Consider the following 23,199-nt stretch of genomic DNA (forward strand, 5'->3'; position numbering starts at 1 on the left):
GTAACTGTCACTACTGGGGACATCTGTAACTGTCACTAATGGGGACATCTGTAACTGGCACTACTGGGGACATCTGTAACTGTCACTAATGGGGACATCTGTAACTGGCACTACTGGGGACATCTGTAACTGGCACTACTGGGGACATCTGTAACTGGCACTACTGGGGACATCTGTAACTGGTACTGCTGGGACATCTGTAACCGGCAATGCTGAAGATATACTATGTTACTTGTTGTGCAAGAAAATGGTTGCTTGGTATTCACATTCTGTGCCTGAGATAGGACACAAACTTTGTTTCATGTTTTCAAACCTTGTTTTATGCACAAATAAACTATATTTGTGTGTATTTCATGTGTTTGATGTGTTTAAACAATATAAATGCAAGATACCTCAAGATACATTATTGGAATCTGAAAATATTCTGAAATACGGAATAATCCATTATCCAAAATACTTCTGGACCCAAGCATTTTGGATAAGGGATACTCAACCTATATATAGTTTATATCTTAGCAGGAACATCATATAATAAACTGATCTGGCAGTAACCGTACTCACCGCTTTAGCCTACTGCTCCACTCAACTGTGACATTGGCTAACTTCCCTCCAAAATAAGCGTTATTAAACACTTTAAATAGTTCTTGGATATCTGGATTGGGGTCGATGTCCTCCCAAGCCTCATCCACTATCGATAAAACCTCATAGTCTATCTTAATATCGCTGAAAGCATCAATACTCTCATGTGTGCATTGCTGCACTCCCAGTTCATCATAGACATCCATCTTCATGCTTATCTAGAACTGAGTGACCAGTAACTGGCATGTATGTCACAGCACACGTGTCACAATGGCTGGTGGTACGTGTCACAATGGCTGGTGGTGTGGGCCACTATGGCTGGCTGATTGAGAGCTGAAATGTTACAAGTAACATACAGAGATGGGATAGGTATAAGTGAGACAATTCCTATCCAGATAAAGGACATTTTGCCATAAGCGGCCATGTCCGGTGTAAGGCTAGGAATTAGCTAATGTTCTTATGGACAGATGTACTAAGCCTTGGAGAGTGATGAAGTGGATAGAGATAAATTACCAAGCAATGCACTCCTAACCGCCATGGTATAGCCTGTGCTTGAAGAATGGCAGTTGGGAGCTGGTCTCTGAGGTTAAGTACAGTACATCAGGCCAGTGGCTTATTAAGGTCCTCATGAGCTTGGAGCTGACATTAATAAAGAGCCTATTGTGTGCCACCCGCGGGGGGGGGGGGGGGGGGGGGTGTGTGACCAGCATGCATTTCACCAAGTTAGCCCCGAAAAGTTGGCCTATGACACCAAAGTACAAGCTTTGACCATTCCTCCGGCACCGCTGCCTGTTTGTTTACAGTTACATTCTCCGGAGAACAAAAATAAACTATTTCACTTTTTGGAAGATTGCCAGTCTATTTTATCATTTATGTCATACTTGCCTACCCTCCAGAAATCCAGAAAGATGGGCAGGACTGCTGCATGCCCCTGCACCCCTCGCATGCCATTCAATTACCGCGATTGCTTAATGGCTCTTCAGGAAGCGGGCGGGCTAACATGATGCAAATTGCTTAATGGCATAGATAACAGTTCCCTGACAGTCTCCCAGAGAGGAGACAGAAAAAGTCGGCAAATGTAATTTATAGCTACCTATATCTCACATCACCCCCAATAGCTGGGGAGCTTTTTTAATACAAGGTTGATAATAACTTATTATATTATATTTTTCTGTAATTATCATTATTATTTCTGTTCCCATGTGTAGTAGTCCCCTCACATATACATAAATATTTTCTATATAAATTGTGAGTACGGATACAGGGAATTCTATAGTACAACTTACATGTAGTAAATAGGAGAGATTGTTCTGATTCCGAGGTGAATACAGAACTCCAGAAACCCCCTACGGCTGATGCGTTCCCCTCACTGTACGCAGATAGAGCCCTGGCATATGCAGTCACTGGCAATGCAGCCATGGGCGTTCCTGGATAGGTGCACAGCCACAGAGCCATGTTTACAGGTATTTGAGAAGGAAACACCGAGCAGGCCACAGGCTGGTGCACATGGGAAGGCAAATTTATAATCTGCATATTGGGGGTAATTCAGACTGGATCGCATGGCTGCGAACTCACAAAGTGAATGGTTAGAGATGAACTGCGCATGCGTATGGACTGCAGTGCGCATGTGGAATGCTCAGCAGCGATTAACTTTTCTGATTGCCGTTTACAAGGTGATTGACATGATGTGGGGGTGGAAACTGCCTTTTTTATGGGAGTGCTTAGTAAAAGGCTGGGCGTGCCGAAAACACAATGGGAGTGTCAAGGATAATGCAGGCGTGCCAAAGGCTGTTAGGGGCGGATGCGTGACGTCACCTCCTGGCCGGATGTGATATCGCACCACCGAGTAAGTCTCTGGCTACTCTGAGCCTGCGATTACTTGTGTGTAAACATCTTTCGATGGTGAGCTTGTTATGATGGTGAGCCTGTTACGATGGTGAGCCTGTTACGATGGTGAGCCTGTTATGAAGGTGAGCCTGTTACGATGGTGAGCCTGTTACGATGGTGAGCCTGTTACGATGGTGAGCTTGTTATGATGGTGAACCTGTTACGATGGTGAGCTTATTAAAATGGGTTTTGGAAATTTTCTCTTGCCTGTGAATGGTTGTGCAGCCGTACCCATCTATTCACACTGCACACACATTAATTCACAAGGGGGCAGCTTAACTGATCCTTGGCCGCTGCAAATTCACGCAGTACGTTCTGGGCTGAGGCGAAAGCTTATTCCGCTGCTTTTACAGATGAAACCGGCCAGTAACAGCATCACAGAGAATCATTAATCCATGGCCAATGAGAGCCATCGCTTTGTACGTAACATAAATCGCACTGACTGAAGAGTGGTTGCTGGCGGGATAATGGTGCAGAGCGACGTCCCACAGGGAAAACTGCACAAGTAGAGCCTGGAGTTGAAAATGTTCAAGGAGTAGAGGAGGTGAGGCCAATGCCAGGTAGAACCCATACACTATACGCCCCAGTGTTACCTTAACTAAATAAAAATACAAAAATTGCATTAATTGTGCAGAAAATAGAATTGTGATTGTAATTCTTATGATTTATAGCCAATCATGTGGCCGTCTGGTGTCTTCCTGGTGATCATCATGCTCTCAGTGCATTTAAACACACGTTTATTAAAAAATAAAAGAAGTCGTTTTGACATTTAAAAAGTTATTGTGCACTTCTTAAAAATAATATCACAAGATACTTTGCGTAATGTGTATAAGATTTTGTTGGTAGACAAGGCTGACAGGTAAGGTGGATATATTGCCATCCGTTTTCTTCTGGTAGGATGTTTGTCCAGAATATGTGACATCCTACCAGAAGAAAACGGATGGCAATACTGTATATCCACCTTACCTGTCAGCCTTGTCTACCAACAAAATCTTATACACATAATGCAAAAGTATCCCTGTGATATTATTTTTAAGAAGTGCACAATAACTTTTTAAATGTCAAAACAATTCAGTTATTTTATTTTTGGTACTTGTGTATTATCACGGCGCCCGAATATGCTATGTTTTCAACGTAGGCTAAGCTACGTTGTCAGTGTAGCCGGTGCCGTGATGATACAGGAGGCAGCACTGGGAGACGGGGTGGTGTGGTTTATACTTACCCTCCTGCGGGCGGCGATCCCCGATGACTCCCCGGCGGCAGCCACGGTTACTCCCCGGCAACAGCGACGGTCACTCCCCGGCGGCAGTGTTCGTCCCCCGCCTCCAACACTCACGGCGGACCCTGTACATAATTCAGTATAGTACCGATGGCGGCGTATCACATGGTTTCCCTGCTAATTGCGTACAGCATCCGTGGCGAGTGCCGGAGCAGGGGGACTGAATGCGACTGCCGGGGAGTCACGGTGGACTCAGAGGAGGGTAAGTATAGAGCAGCCATTTCACCCCCACTATCCACGTCATACCCCCAGTATCCACGTCAGCGTGGAGTTGATTTTATAAAGTGTAGCAAGCGTAGCGAGCCACCATGCCCTAAGCATGATGAGCGCAGCAAGCCCGCGAGGGATACGCGGATACGCATCCCCTTCGCTGGGTTCGCTGTGCTCGCCATGCTTCGGGCTTTATAAATCAACTCCACGCTGACGTGGATACTGGGGGTATGACGTGGATAGTGGAGATATTAAGCATTGTGTATTTTTAGGGCTCCAGAGCCACTTACGTAGTTTACGTAGCCAGCATAATGCTGTATTGGTATTCTGAATACACCACTATGTAAACTACGTAACGGGCACCCTGACAATACACAAGTACCTTATTTTTTTATAAAATTGTGTTTAGGTGTACTTAGAGAACCGTGTTGTCTAATTATTGGGACAGCCAGCGCTGGCACTCACCTTTTTCTTTATACGTTCATTAACCTATTAGGGTTTGACAACCCTGTGCCAGCAGCTGTTGATAGCGCACCACACACCACCTATATATTTTTTTTCCATTGTTTATCTGGCCCTGCTGTCAACCACCAGAATTATACTCAATCTAAGTATTATTGGTGTCTAAGTTGGCAATCTAATTATAAATCTGCCCCTCACCACCTGTCACTCACCCTGACTGCAGAATGTAATCTCTACTGTTACGTGTGTCCTAGTGTAATTAATACTCCTTTACATTAATTGTGTTGTATTGATCACACTTAGGAGGTTATTCTGGTTGGTGCGGTCCGTTCCGAACTGTCTCGGAGCTGACCGAACGCCACGCTGTGCGGACATTGTAAGAACAAACGCCCACAGGTCCTCCGCATTCGGACGGACTTACTCTCTAAGAAGAGGGTGTGTTTTCGGACAACATCCAAACCGTGCGTGTGCGGTGGGACCACAAAGATTCTGCACGGTCTTACAGCGTCAGAACGGACGGGAAGCTGCCCGTACGCACCGATGCGGGGTATTTCCGTAAAAGTGACATGTATACTTATATTAGTGATACCAATTTCTGCCCATTGCTTGCAGTGTAAATGTGTGTAAAATAGCAAGAATGCAGTCGTGCTTTCAGCATATATTTGTGTATTTAGTAATGATCCATTTAGGCAGCAATGCTTCCAATTGAAGCTATGAAAAGAGTGTAATTAATCACTAATGAGTAGAGGAGTGGATTGTATTGTGCTCAGCTGAGAGTGATTCAGGTGCGGGCGTACTAATTGTGCGAACCGAATGCCTAGCGCATGAACAAGTGCTCTCCGATAACTGAAACTTGCTTATGAAGACCGCATATATTATGCGTGTTGGTTCGTTTGCAGTAGGTGTGCTGTCCGAATGCACGCCTACCAGAGTTTCTGCACTCCCTCGTGTACGCCCATATTTACGCCCAGTTTTTCCCACTTTGAAACCACGCCCTTGTGTAGGTCCGAATGACGCCCATATTACGCCCATATTTCCCGAGTCAATTCGGTGGACATTTCTGTACGGTATTAGTGAGAACGAGTACGGAGACCATGCGTGGCACATGCGCATTGCGTTGCCTACGTATGCGCAGACGGATTCGGAACGGACCGCACCAACCAGAATAAGGCCCTTAGTGTGAGGGTAAATTGTTTCCATATTATAATGTTTTTTGGTTGCATCACTCATCCAGGTTGTATTAAAGCGGGGTGAGAGGATCCCCGAAGTGCTTAAGTACTGATTGCTCAGCACACATTGGGGCACACATGCGATGCACCCGCGATGTGCGCGGAGCAATCTGTGCTGAGCAGGGTTTTGCCTATGATTAGGGTCATTAGTTTATTGCCCTCGGCATATCCTTATCTCAAACTCCTGTGATCTGGGGGGGGGGGGGGGGTAAGGAGTAGTTGATAGTGTAGTTAGTGGGGTAAGGTTGGTTTATTTAAAGGGATCCAAGTACGCCTAAGTTGGGGGTGGGTTGTACAGGGTGGGGGGTTAAGTGGTAGGTTTGCTTTGGGTTTTTCTTTTCTTTTTGATAGCTAGTTACTCATATAATAGTTAATATGGCCCATTGCGACATTGTGTCTCAATATACAGATGGGTCTTGTCCCATCTTTGCAGGGGATGGCGCTGGCGTCGCCAGCCGCCATCCCCCGCCAGCGCCATGGCGACGGTGAGAAGCGGACGCGCGCGCACGAGAGGCGCGCGCGTCCCCTTCCGACGGCGCTTCGATGCGTTCCCCCGGGTCCCCGCCGGCTTGCCGGCGGTAACCCGGGGTCCCCGCCGCCTGCCCGCACCCCCCACTAACCCCCCTAGCCCTGTCCGTCTCCCTGAGGCGGAGACGGACAGGGTTTCCGTCGCGCTAGCGACGGAGACTGAGACGCGCGTGCGCGTGAGACGCACGCGCGTCTCAGTCTCCTCGCTGGCGAGGCTGCTGGCGGGTCGCCAGCGCGTACGTTCTGGCGACCCGCCAGCAAGGATGGCAAAAGACCCATCTGTATGATCTGCAAGTTCAAAATACAGATGGGGCAGGTCCCATCTTGGCAGGGGATGGCGACGCCAGCCGCCATCCCCCGCCAGCGCCATATCGATGGTGAGAAGGGGCCTCTCGTGCGCGCGCGCGTCCCCTTCCGACGGCACTTCCATCCGCTCCCCCGGGTCCCCGCCGGCTTGTCAGCGGTAACCCGGGGTCCCCGCCGCCTGCCCGCACCCCCCCTAACCCTGTCCATCTCCCTGAGGTGGAGACGGACAGGGTTTCCGTCGCCCCGCCGACGGAGATTGAGACGTGCGCGCGTCTCAGTCTGATGGATGGCGAGGCTGCTGGCAGATCGCCATCGGGGACGTTCTGGCGATCCGCCAGCCAGGATGAGGCCTGCCCCATCTGTACAAGGGTGGTTATTGTTTAGCTAAGTTCTGTGACTATTATAATATATAGTTTTCTCCGGCAGTTGCCAAAGAAATGAAAGAAGGAGATTTTGCCATGTCACGTTCCACTTGAGCTGACCGTTTTCTCACCAACAGCTCTTTGCGCTTCTGCAGATTTTTGTCCATTAGAAACAAAGCTACAGGTTTACAATATCTGGTATTAAGTACAGTGGCCAAAAATACAGTGATCTGATTTCAACAGATTGACCACCCTTTTCGGGCTGCCAACAGCATCTTTTGCATGCCAGAGTCATTTTATGGAATAAAATTAGCCTCCGCTATCAAATAAATTGGGACTTTTTGGAATTTGTAGTTATTTGTCTCACAACATAAATGATCCCTACAATGAATGTGTTTGCGTACAATACAGATGGGGCAGGCCTCATCCTGGCTGGCGGATCAAGCGACAAGCCGGCGGGGACCCGGGGGAGCGGATGGAAGCGCCGTTGGAAGGGGACGCGCGCGCCTCTCGTGTGCGCGCGTCCCCTTCTCGCCATCGATATGGCGCTGGCGGGGGATGGCGGCTGGCGTCGCCATCGCCATCCCCTGCCAAGATGGGACCTGCCCCATCTGTACGTGTGGTAAGGAAATATGGCAGTGGTCGACAACTGCACCCACTCCCGCCCATCCCTCCATCACCCGCCGCCACAGCCTTCCCCTGAGACAGATGCTAGAGGTCATATTTCACCTCTAGTGAGCATAGCGCTAAGCGCTCCCAGCACTTCCTGGGTAACACTGCAGCGCTGTGCTCCCTGTCAGATGCTAGAGGTGAAATATGACCTCTAGCATCTGTCTCAGGTAGGGGAGTTTGCTTGATAGATTCCTGCTGTCTGTTGCCCACGCGGCTGCGGTAGCTGAAGTGAAGGAGTAATGGGGGGACAGAGGCATGCAAGGGTGACTGGGGAAGGAGAGGTGATGGAGGGGTGCAAAGCCGATGGAGAAGTGCAGGATGAATAGATAGGTGCATGGGGAAAGCGATGTTGCGCAAGGAGGACGTGGCTTAGCGAGGTGCATGGGGGACGGAGAGATGTGCAAAGGTGACGATGGGGTGAAAGAGAGTTGTCCCGCCTCGACGTGCGGTGGAGCAGTTAAGTGGGGCTGGGGGCATGGCCAGCAGCTCTCAGAGCACTGGCCATGCCCCCATAGCGGAAAATATGGTGGACGTGGCCTCGCAGGAGTACCACGATAGTAGGTCATGCCCCCTAATTTCAGGATGTCAAAAGTGTACAAAGGGCCTGATTCATTTCCACTCGCTAGGCATAGTATATTGGCTGCCTAGCGAGCAAGTAAACGCCCCCAATGAGCGAATCCCTGCAGTACCATGTGAGCGAATGTTTAGGCCTACACATCCATTCACATTCGGCCACACAGAGGAAAAACTGTTCGATGGTCGCTCGTCATCGAATGATTTTTCTTCCCTTCCTGATGGTTTGCATCCATCTCCGATGGTTGCTTACCAGCACAAGATCTGTACTTTGCATATAGCTTTTACTCCTACTTTTCCATACTACCCTCTTCAAGTTTTGTCTTCCTCGTCAAAGCAATGTAGCGTAACACTGTTTCTGTATTTCAATTTATTTTCAACAGATTCATTGTTGCAAACATATTACGGAACAAAGGGTCACCATGTTTTGATGCATGCTTTAGAATCCTGCTTTATGTCAGGGAATCGTGATACTTATGTCACTGATTGTTGTGATTATCTATGTCTGGTGTCACAGACTGATAGTGAACTTGTTTGTTTCCCATTTATGATACAAGTTTGTCAAAATTATTTTGGCTAGAACATTATCGGGATCAATCCAAGTTCATTATGTACTTTTTTTATTTCTTTTTTTAAACACATTTTATTGGTAGAGTTATGTCAATACAAATCAAGGAGATAAACAATAAGTCATGAATCGCGTGCCCTGTATGAGTTAACATTCACATAAACTCAGCCATGACATGAAAAAAATCTATTTCCAATATGAGTATTGTATCACAGAAAATACACAATATTTTCGAGCACCACTAGTTCTTTCAAGGCATCTCCAGAAACAAAATGATTTCTTGATATTATTTTAAATTTGTCATATGAAAGATTGATATCTTAACCCCTTCCCGACATCTGACGTATATATACGTCATGGCCGGGATGTACTTCCCGACACATGACGTATATATACGTCATGACTTTAAACTGTCCCCGCGTCTATAGACGCGGGGACAGAGGGACGATGTCTGCTGTCCCTGACAGCAGACATGTCCCTGCATGCCCAGGGGGGGCTGCGATGCCGCCCCCCCGTCGGCGATCGCTGTGATTGGCTGTTCAGTGTGAACAGCCATTCACAGCGTTTTCCTGTGTTACCGGCGAATCAGATGCTCTGTAACACAGGTGTCAATCACCGCCGGGCATCAGGGGGCATGAGGGGGTCATCGGTGACGACGACACCTCACCCCACCTGCCCCCAAGGCTGTGATTGGTCCGTGGGACCCACGGACCAATCACAGCCAAGGCGCGTGATTTAAACTAACGGTGACTGCACTGCAGACGCCATTCCGGTCTGGAATTGCGTGCAGAGCGGTCACCGTGCCAATCTGTCGTAATACATACCTGATCCTTGCCTGAAACTTACCTGATCACCGCTGATCACCGCTGGTAGCGTGCTGCCAGCAGCTGGATACTTCCTGGATCTTGTGACTTCTGTGTGTGCTGCTGCAGCAGTGTCATAGAGTCACAGATCGTGAGAGATAGGGACAGATAGTGACAGAGAGTGATAGAGAGTGATAGAGAGTGCTATATTTTGTGTCTGCTGCACCCCCTTTTGTGCTGATCACTATATCTGAGGTGGTCAGCAACTTTTTGGGGGTGCAGAGTTTTTTTTTTTATATATATACCTGTCAGTTGCAGCAAAGGTTGTGCTGCCTGTGCAACTGACTGCTGCCCCCCCCCTGCTGCCCCCCCTTTTGTGCTGATTGTGCTGATTAATTAACTGATCAGCAACTTTTTGGGGGTCCAGGGTTTTTTTTTTTATATATATATACCTGTCAGTTGCACCAAAGGTTGTGCTGCGTGTGCAACTGACTGCTGCCCCCCCTGCTGCCCCCCCTTTTGTGCTGGTCAGTTTAAATTAATTAATCAGCAACTTTTTGGGGGTCCAGGTTTTTTTTTTATATATATATATACCCTGTCAGGTTGTGTGTCTGCTGCCCCTCACTGCTAATCAGTGGTGCATCACTGCATCACTGATCTGCAGTTTTTTTTTTTTTGGAGAGTGCAGTGGGGTTTTGTTTTTACACCCACGTTGCTTGTGTGGGTGTCCTGTGGCCGCTGAGCGCTGATCAGTGACGTACAATCACTGAACAGCATTTTTGGCACAGGGTTGATATCATTTTTTTTTCTGCAGTTTTTTTAAATTGTTTTTTTTTTTTGGAGAGTGCTGTGGAAATTTTTTTTAAATTGTTTTTACACCCACGTTGCTTTTGTGGGTGTCCTGTGGCCGCTGATCAGTGACGTACAATCACTGAACAGCATTTTTGGCACAGGTTGATATCATTTTTTTTCTGCAGTTTTTTTTAAATTGTTTTTTTTTGTTTTTACACCCACGTTGTTTTTGTGGGTGTCCTGTTGCCTTTGAGCGCTGTTCAGTGACGGACGTTACTGACCAACATCTGTGCTCAATTTTTGGCGCAGGACCTTTTTTTTTTTTTTTTAACCCCTTCAATTTTTTTTTTTTTTTATTGGGATCAAATTCCTGTATAAAGTATTTTTTTTTTCTGCACTACATACACACTACACACTACATACCCCCCGTGTTGAAATAAAGTTTGTACCCCCCCTACACTATACACGTGTTGAAACATTACACTTACAGAAACACAAAAATAAAAATGTCATCCCAAATGTCATCCCAAATGTCATCCCAAATGTCATCCCAGTCATCCAGAAGAATGTATTCAGCGGAGGAGGCATATGCCATGCTTGCCTCTGACTCTGACACAGCCAGTGATGCAAGCGGGGAATTTGAAGGATTCGCCTTAAGCTCCTCTTCCTCCTCTGCTGATGAGGGACCCCCTCAAAGACGCCCCCATAGAGCAGCTGAGACCCCCCCCCCCCAAATGATTGATCCCGTATGGACCCCACCACCAGACAATTTTGAGCCCCAGGTTCCTGAGTTTTTGGCCATCCCAGGAATCCAATTTGATTCAGCAGGTCTCAGAGAAATTGACTTTTTCAAATTATTTTTCTCTGATGATTTTATAAATTTAATGGTGGACCAAAGTAATTTATATGCCCAGCAGTTTATTGCTCAAAACCCCACGTCATCATTTGCTAGGTGGACCCCTAGAGATGCAGTAGAGATGATGACATTTTGGGGTCTGGTGTTACATATGGGCATAGTAAAAAAGCCAGAAATTAGGCAATATTGGAGTACAGATGTTCTGTACAGCACCCCATTTTACCGTATGGCCATGACTTGGACTCGTTTTGAGATAATCCTTAAATTTTTACATTACACCGATAATACACTGTGCCCACCCAGAGATGATCCCACCTTTGACCGGCTATTCAAAGTCAGGCCGGTCATTGATCATTTCAGTGCCAAATTTGCAGAGATGTACATCCCTGAAAAATTTATTTGTATTGACGAGTCCCTTATACATTTTAAAGGAAGGGTTAAATTCCGCCAGTACCTTCCCAGTAAGAGGGCAAGGTATGGCATAAAAATGTATAAGCTGTGTGAAAGCACCTCAGGGTACACCCACAGGTTTAGGGTATATGAAGGGAAGGATTCAAGAATTGAACCGCCAGAATGCCCCCCCTCCCTCGTAGGTGTTAGTGGAAAAATTGTCTGGGATTTAGTGCACCCTTTCCTGGATAAAGGTTATCACCTCTATGTGGATAACTTTTACACTAGCATCCCCCTGTTTAAGGCCCTTGGTTCAAGAGGTACAGCAGCTTGCGGTACTGTGCGTAAGAACCAAAGAGGCCTCCCAAAAACGCACATTGCCCAAGTAATGAGAAGGGGTGAAAGCAGGGGAATATGCACCGAAAATATGTTGTTGGTCAAATATAAGGACAAGAGGGATGTCCTTATACTGACAACAATTCATGGAGACAGTACCACCTCCATCCCTGTACGAGGTACCAGTACCCACACCTCAAAACCTAATTGTATCCTAGATTACAATAGGTACATGGGCGGAGTGGATCTTTCAGATCAGGTACTGAAGCCGTACAGTGCCCTGCGGAAAACAAAAATCTGGTACAAGAAGCTGGCCGTGTATATCATCCAGATGGCACTGTATAACGCTTACGTGCTATTCCGTTCTACCAGCCAGAGGGGGACATTTATGCACTTTCAAGAGGAAGTCATAAAGGGCCTAATATTTGGGAACCAGCAGGCAGAGGGCCCCAGTACTTCTAGTACTGGCCCCCGTATTGTACCAGGGCAGCATTTTCCTAACGAAATCCCCTCCACTGCAAGAAAGGGCAGGACACAAAAAAGGTGCAAAGTTTGCTATAAAAAGGGAATAAGAAAGGAAACTATTTTCCACTGTGAAACTTGCCCCGACAAACCCGGCCTATGTATAAAGGAGTGTTTTAAAATATACCACACATCTATGGATTATTAGGTTCATCATTTCACCGTGCTTCGGGGGTCTTGCTAATGCCACATAGCACCCACCATTCATTCCACCAGAATCTGAGCTGCAAAATCCAAAAATCACTCCTTCCCTTCTGAGTCCTGCCATGCACCCAACTGGTATTTTTTGGTCACATATGAGGCATTACCATACTCGGGAGAAATTGGGGCACAGATTTTGGGGTGCTTTTTCTCCTTTATACCTTCTGAAAATGAAAAATTTTGAGCCAGAACTGCATTTTTGTGTAAAAAAATGTAATTTTTCATTTTCACTGCCCAGTTGTATCAAAATTGGTGAAACCCCTGGGGGTTTGAAATGTACACTATACCCCTAGATGAATTCCCTGAGGGGTGTAGTTTGCAAAATGGGGTCACTTGTGGGGGGGTTCCACTGTATTGGTGCTTTGGGGGTCTTGCTAATGCGACATAGCACCCACCAACATTCCACCAGAATCTGTGCTGCAAAATCCAAATATCACTCCTTCCCTTCTGAGTCCTGCCACTTTTTGGTCACACATGAGGCATTGCAATACTCGGGAGAAATTGGGGCACAGATTTTGGGGTGCTTTTTCTCCTTCATACCTTCTGAAAATGAAAAATTTTGAGCCAGAACTACATTTTTGTGTAAAAAAATGTAATTTTTCATTTTCACTGCCCAGTTGTATCAAAATTGGTGAAACCCCTGGGGGTTTGAAATGTACACTATACCCCTAGATGAATTCCCTGAGGGGTGTAGTTTGCAAAATGGGGTCACTTGTGGGGGGGTTCCACTGTATTGGTGCTTTGGGGGTCTTGCTAATGCGACATAGCACCCACCAACATTCCACCAGAATCTGTGCTGCAAAATCCAAATATCACTCCTTCCCTTCTGAGTCCTGCCACTTTTTGGTCACACATGAGGCATTGCCGTACTCGGGAGAAATTGGGGCACAGATTTTGGGGTGCTTTTTCTCCTTCATACCTTCTGAAAATGAAAAATTTTGAGCCAGAACTGCATTTTTGTGTAAAAAAATTTAATTTTTCATTTTCACTACCCAGTTGTATCAAAATTGGTGAAACCCCTGGGGGTTTGAAATGTACACTATACCCCTAGATGAATTCCCTGAGGGGTGTAGTTTGCAAAATGGGGTCACTTGTGGGGGGCTTCCACTGTATTGGTGCTTTGGGGGTCTTGCTAATGCGACATAGCACCCACCAACATTCCACCAGAATCTGTGCTGCAAAATCCAAAAATCACTCCTTCCCTTCTGAGTCCTGCCATGCACCCAAATGGTATTTTTTGGTCACATGTGAGGCATTGCCGTACTCGGGAGAAATTGGGGCACAAATTTTGGGGTGCTTTGTCTCCTTCATTCCTTGTGAAAATGAAAAATTTTGAGCCAGAACTGCATTTTTGTGTAAAAAATGTAATTTTTCATTTGCACAGCCCAGTTGTATCAAAATTGGTGAAACCCCTGGGGGTTTGAAATGTACACTATACCCCTAGATGAATTCCCTGAGGGGTGTAGTTTGCAAAATGGGGTCACTTGTGGGGGGGTTCCACTGTATTGGTGCTTGGGGGGTCTTGCTAATGCGACATAGCACCCACCAACATTTCACCAGAATCTGAGCTGCAAAATCCAAAAATCACTCCTTCCCTTCTGAGTCCTGCCATGCACCCAAATGGTATTTTTTGGTCACATGTGAGGCATTGCCGTACTCGGGAGAAATTGGGGCACAGATTTTGGGGTGCTTTGTCTCCTTCATTCCTTGTGAAAATGAAAAATTTTGAGCCAGAACTGCATTTTTGTGTAAAAAATGTAATTTTTCATTTGCACAGCCCAGTTGTATCAAAATTGGTGAAACCCCTGGGGGTTTTAAATGTACACTATACCCCTAGATGAATTCCCTGAGGGGTGTAGTTTGCAAAATGGGGTCACTTGTGGGGGGGTTCCACTGTATTGGTGCTTGGGGGGTCTTGCTAATGCGACATAGCACCCACCAACATTCCACCAGAATCTGAGCTGCAAAATCCAAAAATCACTCCTTCCCTTCTGAGTCCTGCCATGCACCCAAATGGTATTTTTTGGTCACATGTGAGGCATTGCCGTACTCGGGAGAAATTGGGGCACAGATTTTGGGGTGCTTTTTCTCCTTCATACCTTCTGAAAATGAAAAATTTTGAGCCAGAACTGCATTTTTGTGTAAAAAAATGTAATTTTTCATTTTCACTGCCCAGTTGTATCAAAATTGGTGAAACCCCTGGGGGTTTGAAATGTACACTATACCCCTAGATGAATTCCCTGAGGGGTGTAGTTTGCAAAATGGGGTCACTTGTGGGGGGGTTCCACTGTATTGGTGCTTGGGGGGTCTTGCTAATGCGACATAGCACCCACCAACATTCCACCAGAATCTGAGCTGCAAAATCCAAAAATCACTCCTTCCCTTCTGAGTCCTGCCATGCACCCAAATGGTATTTTTTGGTCACATGTGAGGCATTGCCGTACTCGGGAGAAATTGGGGCACAGATTTTGGGGTGCTTTGTCTCCTTCATTGCTTGTGAAAATGAAAAATTTTGAGCCAGAACTGCATTTTTGTGTAAAAAATTTAATTTTTCATTTTCACTGCCCAGTTGTACCACAATTGGTGAAACCCCTGGGGGTTTGAAATGTACACTATACCCCTAGATGAATTCCCTGAGGGGTGTAGTTTGCAAAATGGGGTCACTTGTGGGGGGGTTCCTAAATTTTAGCATCTTATGGTGCCTAGAAACCTACATGGTGCCTAAAAAATAATCTCATAAAAAGGAGGCTCCAAAATCAAGTAGGTGCTCCTTCTATTATGAAGCCTGTGGTTTGGTCAACGTGCACACTAGGGCCACATATAGGATATTTATGAAAACAAAAGAATTGGGGGAATCAATTTTTAGTCACATTTCTCTAGTAAAATCTACTGTGTTCCTTAGAAAAATGTATTAAAATTGCAAATCTGCAAAAAAAATGAAATTTTGAAATTTCACCTACACTTTGTTTTAATTCCTGTGAAACACCTAAAGGGTTAACAAACTTCCAAAATGCTGTTTTGAATACTGTGAGGGGTGCAGTTTTTGAAATGGCATCATTTATGGGGGTGTCTCACATACAAGTCCCTCAAAGTCACATCAGAACTGAACTAGTCCCTAAAAAAATCAGTGTTTGAAATTTTCTTGAAAATTTGAGAATTTGCTATTCATATTGTAAGCCTCCTAGTGTCCAAAAAAATTAAAAGGAAGTTGAAATAATGATGGAAACATAAAGTAGACATATGGTCTATGTTAGTTATTAACTATTTTGAGTGGTATGATTATTTGTCTCACAAGCAGAAAATTTAACATTTTGCAAATTGCTAAATTTTCCATTTTTTTACGACATTTTGGTATTTTTCACAAAAAAACACAGACTGTATCGACCCAAATTTACCACTAATTTGAAGTACAATGTGTCACGAGAAAACAGTCTCAAAATCACTGGGATAAGTAAAAGCAAAAAAAAGTTATCCCCACTTAAGTGATACATGTCAGATTTGAAAAAAAGGGCTCTGTCAGGAAGGCAAAAACTGGCTGTGTCAGGAAGGGGTTAAAATAGAGATAAACCCCATTAGAAAATAAGCCATGACAATGGGGGAGGACAGAGAGACAAGACATACGGGGAAGCACATGAGGGGTATGAAAAGGGGAACCAGGCAGTGGGGTAATATCCTACTAATAAACATGCACATCAAGGCGAGTTTCTTGCTCATAAAGGTATAACAGTAACAGTACCATATCCGGACCAACAAAGAATGAGTGCGACAGAACTCAGGTATTATGCAGCTGTTGTATGAGGAACCAAGAAGTATTTTCGTACAGTCGTAATATTTGAGTTTGGGTTTCAGTAGGCTCAATGTATGGACCCCATTTTTTATAGAAACGCTTCACCCCGGCTTCTATGTCAGGGAGGGTGGCCCTCCTCTCCATGCACAGTGTATTAAGCAACATTGTTTTAGTTTCTAAGATAGCGTTGGCCATGCATTTGATCCAATGCTTTAGAATCAATTTCTGAGCAACCCCCAATATCACTATCAGTATAGGCAAAATAATCTTTTTACGGCCCTCTAGGTCCCAGTCACTGAAGACGAGAAGCAAGCATTCCATGCCATACCATTAATGAATGAGAGTATTTTATTATGTCCCTATCTTGCCACATTGCCAAAAATTATGAAAAAAAGGTGGCCCTCCTCTGGCCACATTTGACACATGTATTGTAATATCATATGGGCCCTTTGGATAAATGAGCCTACTGAAGGGAGGCAGAGTGTAAAATTTTCAACTTTTGTTTGCAGTGTTTCAAGACAGCTGTCCCATCCGGGATGGACGGTATGTCGGCAGCCCAGGCTGCCATTGAACTGGCCCATTTCTTTCCGCTAAGAGTGACATGGACTATTGTATAGTAGTAATGCAATCTATAGGAGCTAGTGCGTATTGGGTCCGTGTCCGCATCAGCAGGCATAGCCGGTGGTAGGGATTGTATGAGGTGTCTAATTTGTAAGTACATATAGAAATTATTATCTGTCCCTTGCTTAATCTGAGGATTACCCCAAAATAAGTAAAGGGAAAAGAGAAAAAGGACTCTCTTTTTGTTGGGGCACTCTTTTGACTGATAACCCCAAAAATGTAATGAAGCAAGAGACCAAGGGGGATCTCCCCAACTTTTTGTTCGTGATCACCCAGACGTTATATGTATCCCTGAACAAAACATTGTTAAGTATATCTGGTTTTATCAATCCCTTGAGGCCGTGCAGCAGAGCCGCAATTGAGTAAGGTGCGAACAGTTCATCCTCCAGTGCTTGGTTCATGAAAACAGATCGCTTCCAGAACCAGTCCATTATATAACGGAAGCTGACAGATCTGCTGAACGTTTGGGCATCAGGAATGCTCAATCCCTCTTCGGAGCGGGGAAGTTGGAGTTTAGCATAGGCCACCCGTGGTTTCTTATCGGCCCATAGGAATTTGGAAAATATAGAGTTACTATGGAACAGTCATGCCTGAAATGGGATATAGGGATCATCTGTAATAAGTAGGAAAGTTTTGGAAACGCAATGCTCTTGATAACCGGGGCATGTCCTCACAGCGACAAGGGTAGTGTAATTCATTTATAAAGAAGGGCAGAAATATCCACTATTATTGGTCTAAAATTGGATGAGAACAGTTCTGATAGGGATGTGGAATACGTATAACCAGTTATTTCAATGAACGGGGTACAATAGGAAATTGGGATAGTGGTAAGTCTGAGGGGACAGATCTAATTCACTTCCTGCGAAAGAGCCAAAACTGTCTATCAGGGATACTATGGCAGGTACAGATTCAGTTGGGTTTGAGGCAAATAACAGCATGTCATCGGTGAATAGGGCCAGTTTGGCCTCCTCCCCTCCGTCTTGAATGCCAGTATATAACGGGGATGCCCTCAGGGCTATGGCTAAGGGCTCCAGAGCCAATGCAAATAGCAGTGGGGATAACAGGCACCCCGCCCTCGTCCCCCTCTGTATAAAAAAGGGTTGGGAAAGAAAACCGTTATTAAGTATTTGCGTGGCTGGTTCAGTATATAGTAGCTGTATAATGGAAATTAATTTCCCGGGGATACCAAATCTGGTCAATGTCTACAACACATGGTCCCATGTGACTAAGTCAAACACCTTCTCTGCATTTAAGGAGAGAATCACGTTCATCTCTGGGGTAGGATGGGATTGGAGTCAGGCACAGAAAAAAGAAAGGAATGTCACTGTGTGGTGCACCTAAAGAGATATAAAATGTAACTTTTATTCAATTATCTTATAAAAACTGCGAAATATAAAACAACACATACACATGAAACAGAAGAAATTACAAAATAAAAAGGATAAAGAATCCTCACACCGTGGGGCCCCAGGGTGTATCTCTCTTCAGAGGGTTGACAGTATACGTGTTGGACTACTATTCTAAGGCTGGGTACACAACAGGACGACTAGGGCCCGATCCCCTCAATCTAGATCCAATTCCGACCAATTGGATGTAGATTGTGTGGTGATTGGGCCCTTTTCTGTCCTGGTGTGGACCGATACCGATCCGATGCGCGGTCCCGCGGGTCGGTCGGTCGTTATTGAGATCCTACCTGCTGCAGGTAGGATCTCAATGACGACCATACAGCCTGGTGCGGGTCGCTATCGGATCGGACCCGCTCACGGTGCACATCGTGAGCGGGTCGGGCCCCCCCGCGTCACCGTGAGCGGGTCAGAGGAGACACTGATGACCCGCTCATGATGTGCATCGTGAGCGGGTCCCCCTGTTGTGTACCCTACATAACCCTATCGGTATATGGCAGTGTTAACACAGTGCATGAGCATCTCGCATCCGGGACCGCTCAGATAATTACACTAAACAGATCAAAATTCGCAGAAAGAGCTTCAGAGGACCAGTTTCTGCAAAGTGTACGCAGACCACACACACCGTGTGTGTGCTCCCAGTCTCCCTCTCCCTTATACAAATGTACAAATTTTGATCTGTTTAGTGTAATTATCTGAGCGGTCTCGGTCCCGGCAAACACGCCCTGCTTACCGCCAGGCAGACGGAGTGGAGCGAGTACAGCGGTGCCCCTTCGCCGCTGTCACTCATAGCAGATTAGCTGCAGCGGCTTGTGCTCATTGCTGCTTCCCCGCCAAACACTGAGCTTTCCAGGCTCACGGCTGTACAAGGGGAACAGAATAGCACCCCACCGCCGATATTATACACCTCACTCTATACTTGTATCTGCAAAAAAAATGTATCCCGGATGCGAGACGCTCATGCACTGTGTTAACACTGCCATATACCGATAGGGTTAGAATAGCAGTCCAACACGTATACTGTCAAACCATTAACTCTGAAGGGAGATACACCCTGGGGCCCCATGGTGTGAGGATTCTTTATTCTTTTTATTTTGTAATTTCTTCTATTTCATGTGTATGTGTTGTTTTATATTTCACAGTTTTTATAAGATAATTGAATAAAAGTTACATTTTATATCTCTTTAGGTGCACCACACAGTGACATTCCTTTCTTTTTTCTGTGCCAGTTACCCATTGTGTCCTGTGGTATCACACCCCTAAGTAGACATGCTTCATGTCGACCAGGATTAATCTATGAGGGGTCCACCTTCTATTAACCCCAGATATTTTCTGTGCGACTAGTCACCCCCCAAAACTCCTTTGGGATTGGAGTCACTCCGTATCCGCCAAAACCTTGCGGATATTGACTACCGACTGACGGCCTCATTATATACTTCTTATAAGAGACAGAATTCATCAATTGACACTTCATAATATATGTTTTTAACCCCTGGAAGTAATAGTATAATATGTGTCAATGATATATACATGCTCTATACGAAACCAATAGAAATAATGTATCTAGCCAAGAAATCAATATATATCTTAATTATGTTGGATGTGTATATGTGAAACAAAGAATCATGACTTGTACATCCGAAGAGGCAGATCGACAGAACGGGCCCGACTTTAAAAGCAGCCGGCCCCATTTTGTCAATTTCAGCCGTGAATTGTCACGATTGTGGCCGAATATTGACAATCCACAGCCGCTTGCGCGAACACACCCCCTTTTCGCCGATTGGCAGACGAGACATTGAATCGCACCTGGCGATCTTCGGTCGAACAAAACAAAAAGGCTGTCTGGGCGGATTGACAGTTGTGACCCAGGATTGAATACCCCCTTAGTGTCATATGATCCATTTACAACTATAAATATACTGTACACAACGGAAGGCTGTGTATACTACATAAGCATATTAAATATATATTACCCCAAAATGGTTCAAATGGCACCCCATCTATTTTGATTCAATAGAAAGATGTCTAGTTTGATGAGCAGAAAAAAAAAAGTTTAAATATAATATAAAGATGCCTGAGCCATCTCTTAGCTTACAAATCATAAAAAGGAGGATGTTCTATTTGTATTGTATATTATCTAGTGTTATTTTATATGGATAGCCACCATGACATCTGATACGAGACGTGTCAGAAGCTCCCCCCACGACCCTTATTAGCTGGCCTTTGTGCCATCTCTGTGTAATAGTCAGTGCCATTTTCCCGGTGATTTCTTTAGTAGCAGCTACAAGGTAAGTATATTTAATGGGTGCGGTCATCATATTATATTTATTTTTCCATAAAATGCATGAACTTTATCTAAATATTTGTGATCATTTGTTGTGACTGTTTAACTTTTATTCATGCAATGTTTATTTTTCAATGTCACAGGTCCTCAAACTCGGTCCTCAGGACCCCACACAGTGCATGTTTTGTAGGTATCCTCAAAGAATCACCAGTGAAATATTTAACCTCACCTGTGGATCTTTTAAAATGTGTCAATGAGTAATGAATGCACCTGTGCACCTGCTAGGTGACCTGGAAAACGTGAACTGTGTGGGGTCCTGAAGACCCAGTTTGAGAACCCCTGTTCTGTGTCATACTACTGTATACATGCCAACCTATGTAACCCAATAGAGACCACTATGGCTGTATTATATAAAGACAAACTTGTGTTCTCTTCCTCACAGGAAGGAGCTGGAGATAATATACCTATATTATTGTTAGGTAACAAAACAGACATTGAAAAAGAAAGAGAGGTGCCCTGTGGTCTGGGGGAACAGCTTTCTAAGGTACAGTATTTACACAGTGATGGCAGCCAATTTGTAGTTTGGGGTCTGTACCAATACAGGTTGAGTATCCCTTATCCAAAATGCTCGGGACCAGGAGAATTTTGGATAACGGATTATTCCGTATTTCGGAATATTTTAATATTTCAATGATGTATTTTGAAGTATCTTGCATTTATGCTGTATAAACACATAATATACACACAAATATATTTTATTACCACATAAAATACACACAAATATATTTGGTACTTGTGAGTTATCCGGGCTCCCGATTTTGGGTACTTACGATTTGCATGCGATTTGCATGCGATATCGCATGCGATTTGCATGCGATTTAGCATGCGATTTGCATAAGATTTGCTATTCATTTCATTACCCCACTATCCCCAAAGTGTGTCTATCAACGTGAACCCGAAGCGTGGCGAGCGCAGCGAGCCCGCGAGGGGCGGCGGTACGCGTCCTCCGACCTTTTCATGCCCTACTATCCACTAGGGCGTGGAGTGAGAATAGAATAGTGTGGCGAGCGCAGCGAGCCACCGAGCCCGAAGCGTGGCGAGCGGACGCGGACACCTGTGAAGCCCGCAAGGGCACGCGGATACCTGTGAAGGTGTCCGCGTCCCCTCGCGGGGCTCGCTGCGCTCGCCACGCTTCGGGCTCGGTGGCTCGCTGCGCTCGCCACACTATTCTATTCTCACTCCACGCCCTAGTGGATAGTAGGGCATGAAAAGGTCGGAGGACGCGTACCGCCGCCCCTCGCGGGCTCGCTGCGCTCGCCACGCTTCGGGTTCACGTTGATAGACACACTTTGGGGATAGTGGGGTAATGAAATGAATAGCAAATCTTATGCAAATCGCATGCTAAATCGCATGCAAATCGCATGCGATATCGCATGCGATATCGCATGCGATCTAGTACCAAAATCGGACGCCCAGATAACTCACAAGTACCATATATTTTAATTGTTCAAAAAACAAGGTTTCAAAACGTGAAACAAAATGTGTGTACTATCTCAGCACTGAATTTGAATGCCAAGCAATCATTGTCTTGCACATATATAATGCCAGTTACATATCATGTCCCCAGTGATGCTGTTACAAATGTCCCCAGTGAGTTTTTAGCAAAAAAAATATTTTTTTTCACTTTCTGGAATGTCCGTATTTCGGAATAATTCGGATAACGGATATTCAGATACGGGATACTCGACCTGTATTTTGCAGAAGACACCACATTTAAGGACCAAAGGTTTGTGATTGCAAACCATATACACAAAAAAGGTTAAATAAACTACACTACTAAATTTCCGGCATCTAAAATAGCTACCAGGGGTGATACATCCAGTACGGCTCCAGAACCACTCCCCCTTTCCCAGTTTCTTATATAGCACAGCAAATTCTGTTGCGCTTTACAATAGGAAACAGCAATGAAACAAACTGGGCAGTAACAAACTGACATAGAGGTAGAGGGGTCCTGCCCATTAGGAACATTAGGGTACATTTTGTAAAGTTTTCTCCTTTAAAAAATGTTGCTATTGGCTTTCTTAAGAAATTGAACACAATCCCAATGTTGAAACAATATATTAGGGTTTTCCCATGTCGGTTGGTGAGAAAATACAATTTTTATCATAACATTGCCACCGATTTCCATTGTTACTTGTCAGGCAACTAAAATACTGGTCCAGTGGCAACCCCACACACAGGCCCACCTAGTGTGGTCTGCTGTAGTCAGTCTCAGTCATGCTGGAGATTGTATTGCTTCACCATCAACACAGTTTGTACTGTATATGTATTTATTTTTGTTTATTAATTGATTTCAAACATTTTTAAACATGATTGACACCTCCTTTGAGAAAAAGTGTTTCCTTTCAGGAAAGTTTATATAACTCTTCAGTTTGGTTACTTTATAAAAGACTATAGGGGGTATTCTATGAATTGATTTTGATACTAAAGTTTTCAATCGTGTGCGTTTTCGCTTGTTTTTTAGTCGTTTTTCACCACTGAGATGGTTA

At 45.0% G+C, this 23,199-nt stretch overlaps 1 protein-coding gene across 1 annotated transcript in view; it reads left to right on the plus strand.

The window, feature by feature from the left end:
* CRACR2A (calcium release activated channel regulator 2A) overlaps positions 1-23,199 on the plus strand; it is a 142,749-nt gene that overhangs the window by 111,135 nt on the left and 8,415 nt on the right. Inside the window, exon 15 of the mRNA XM_083181633.1 lies at positions 21,093-21,194. Within this exon, the coding sequence (XP_083037759.1) occupies positions 21,093-21,194 (102 nt within the window). The remainder of the gene's footprint in view (positions 1-21,092; positions 21,195-23,199) is intronic.

This window comes from Crinia signifera, chromosome 4 (genome assembly GCF_055691185.1).
Source record: "Crinia signifera chromosome 4, ASM5569118v1, whole genome shotgun sequence".
Lineage (NCBI taxonomy): Eukaryota > Metazoa > Chordata > Amphibia > Anura > Myobatrachidae > Crinia > Crinia signifera.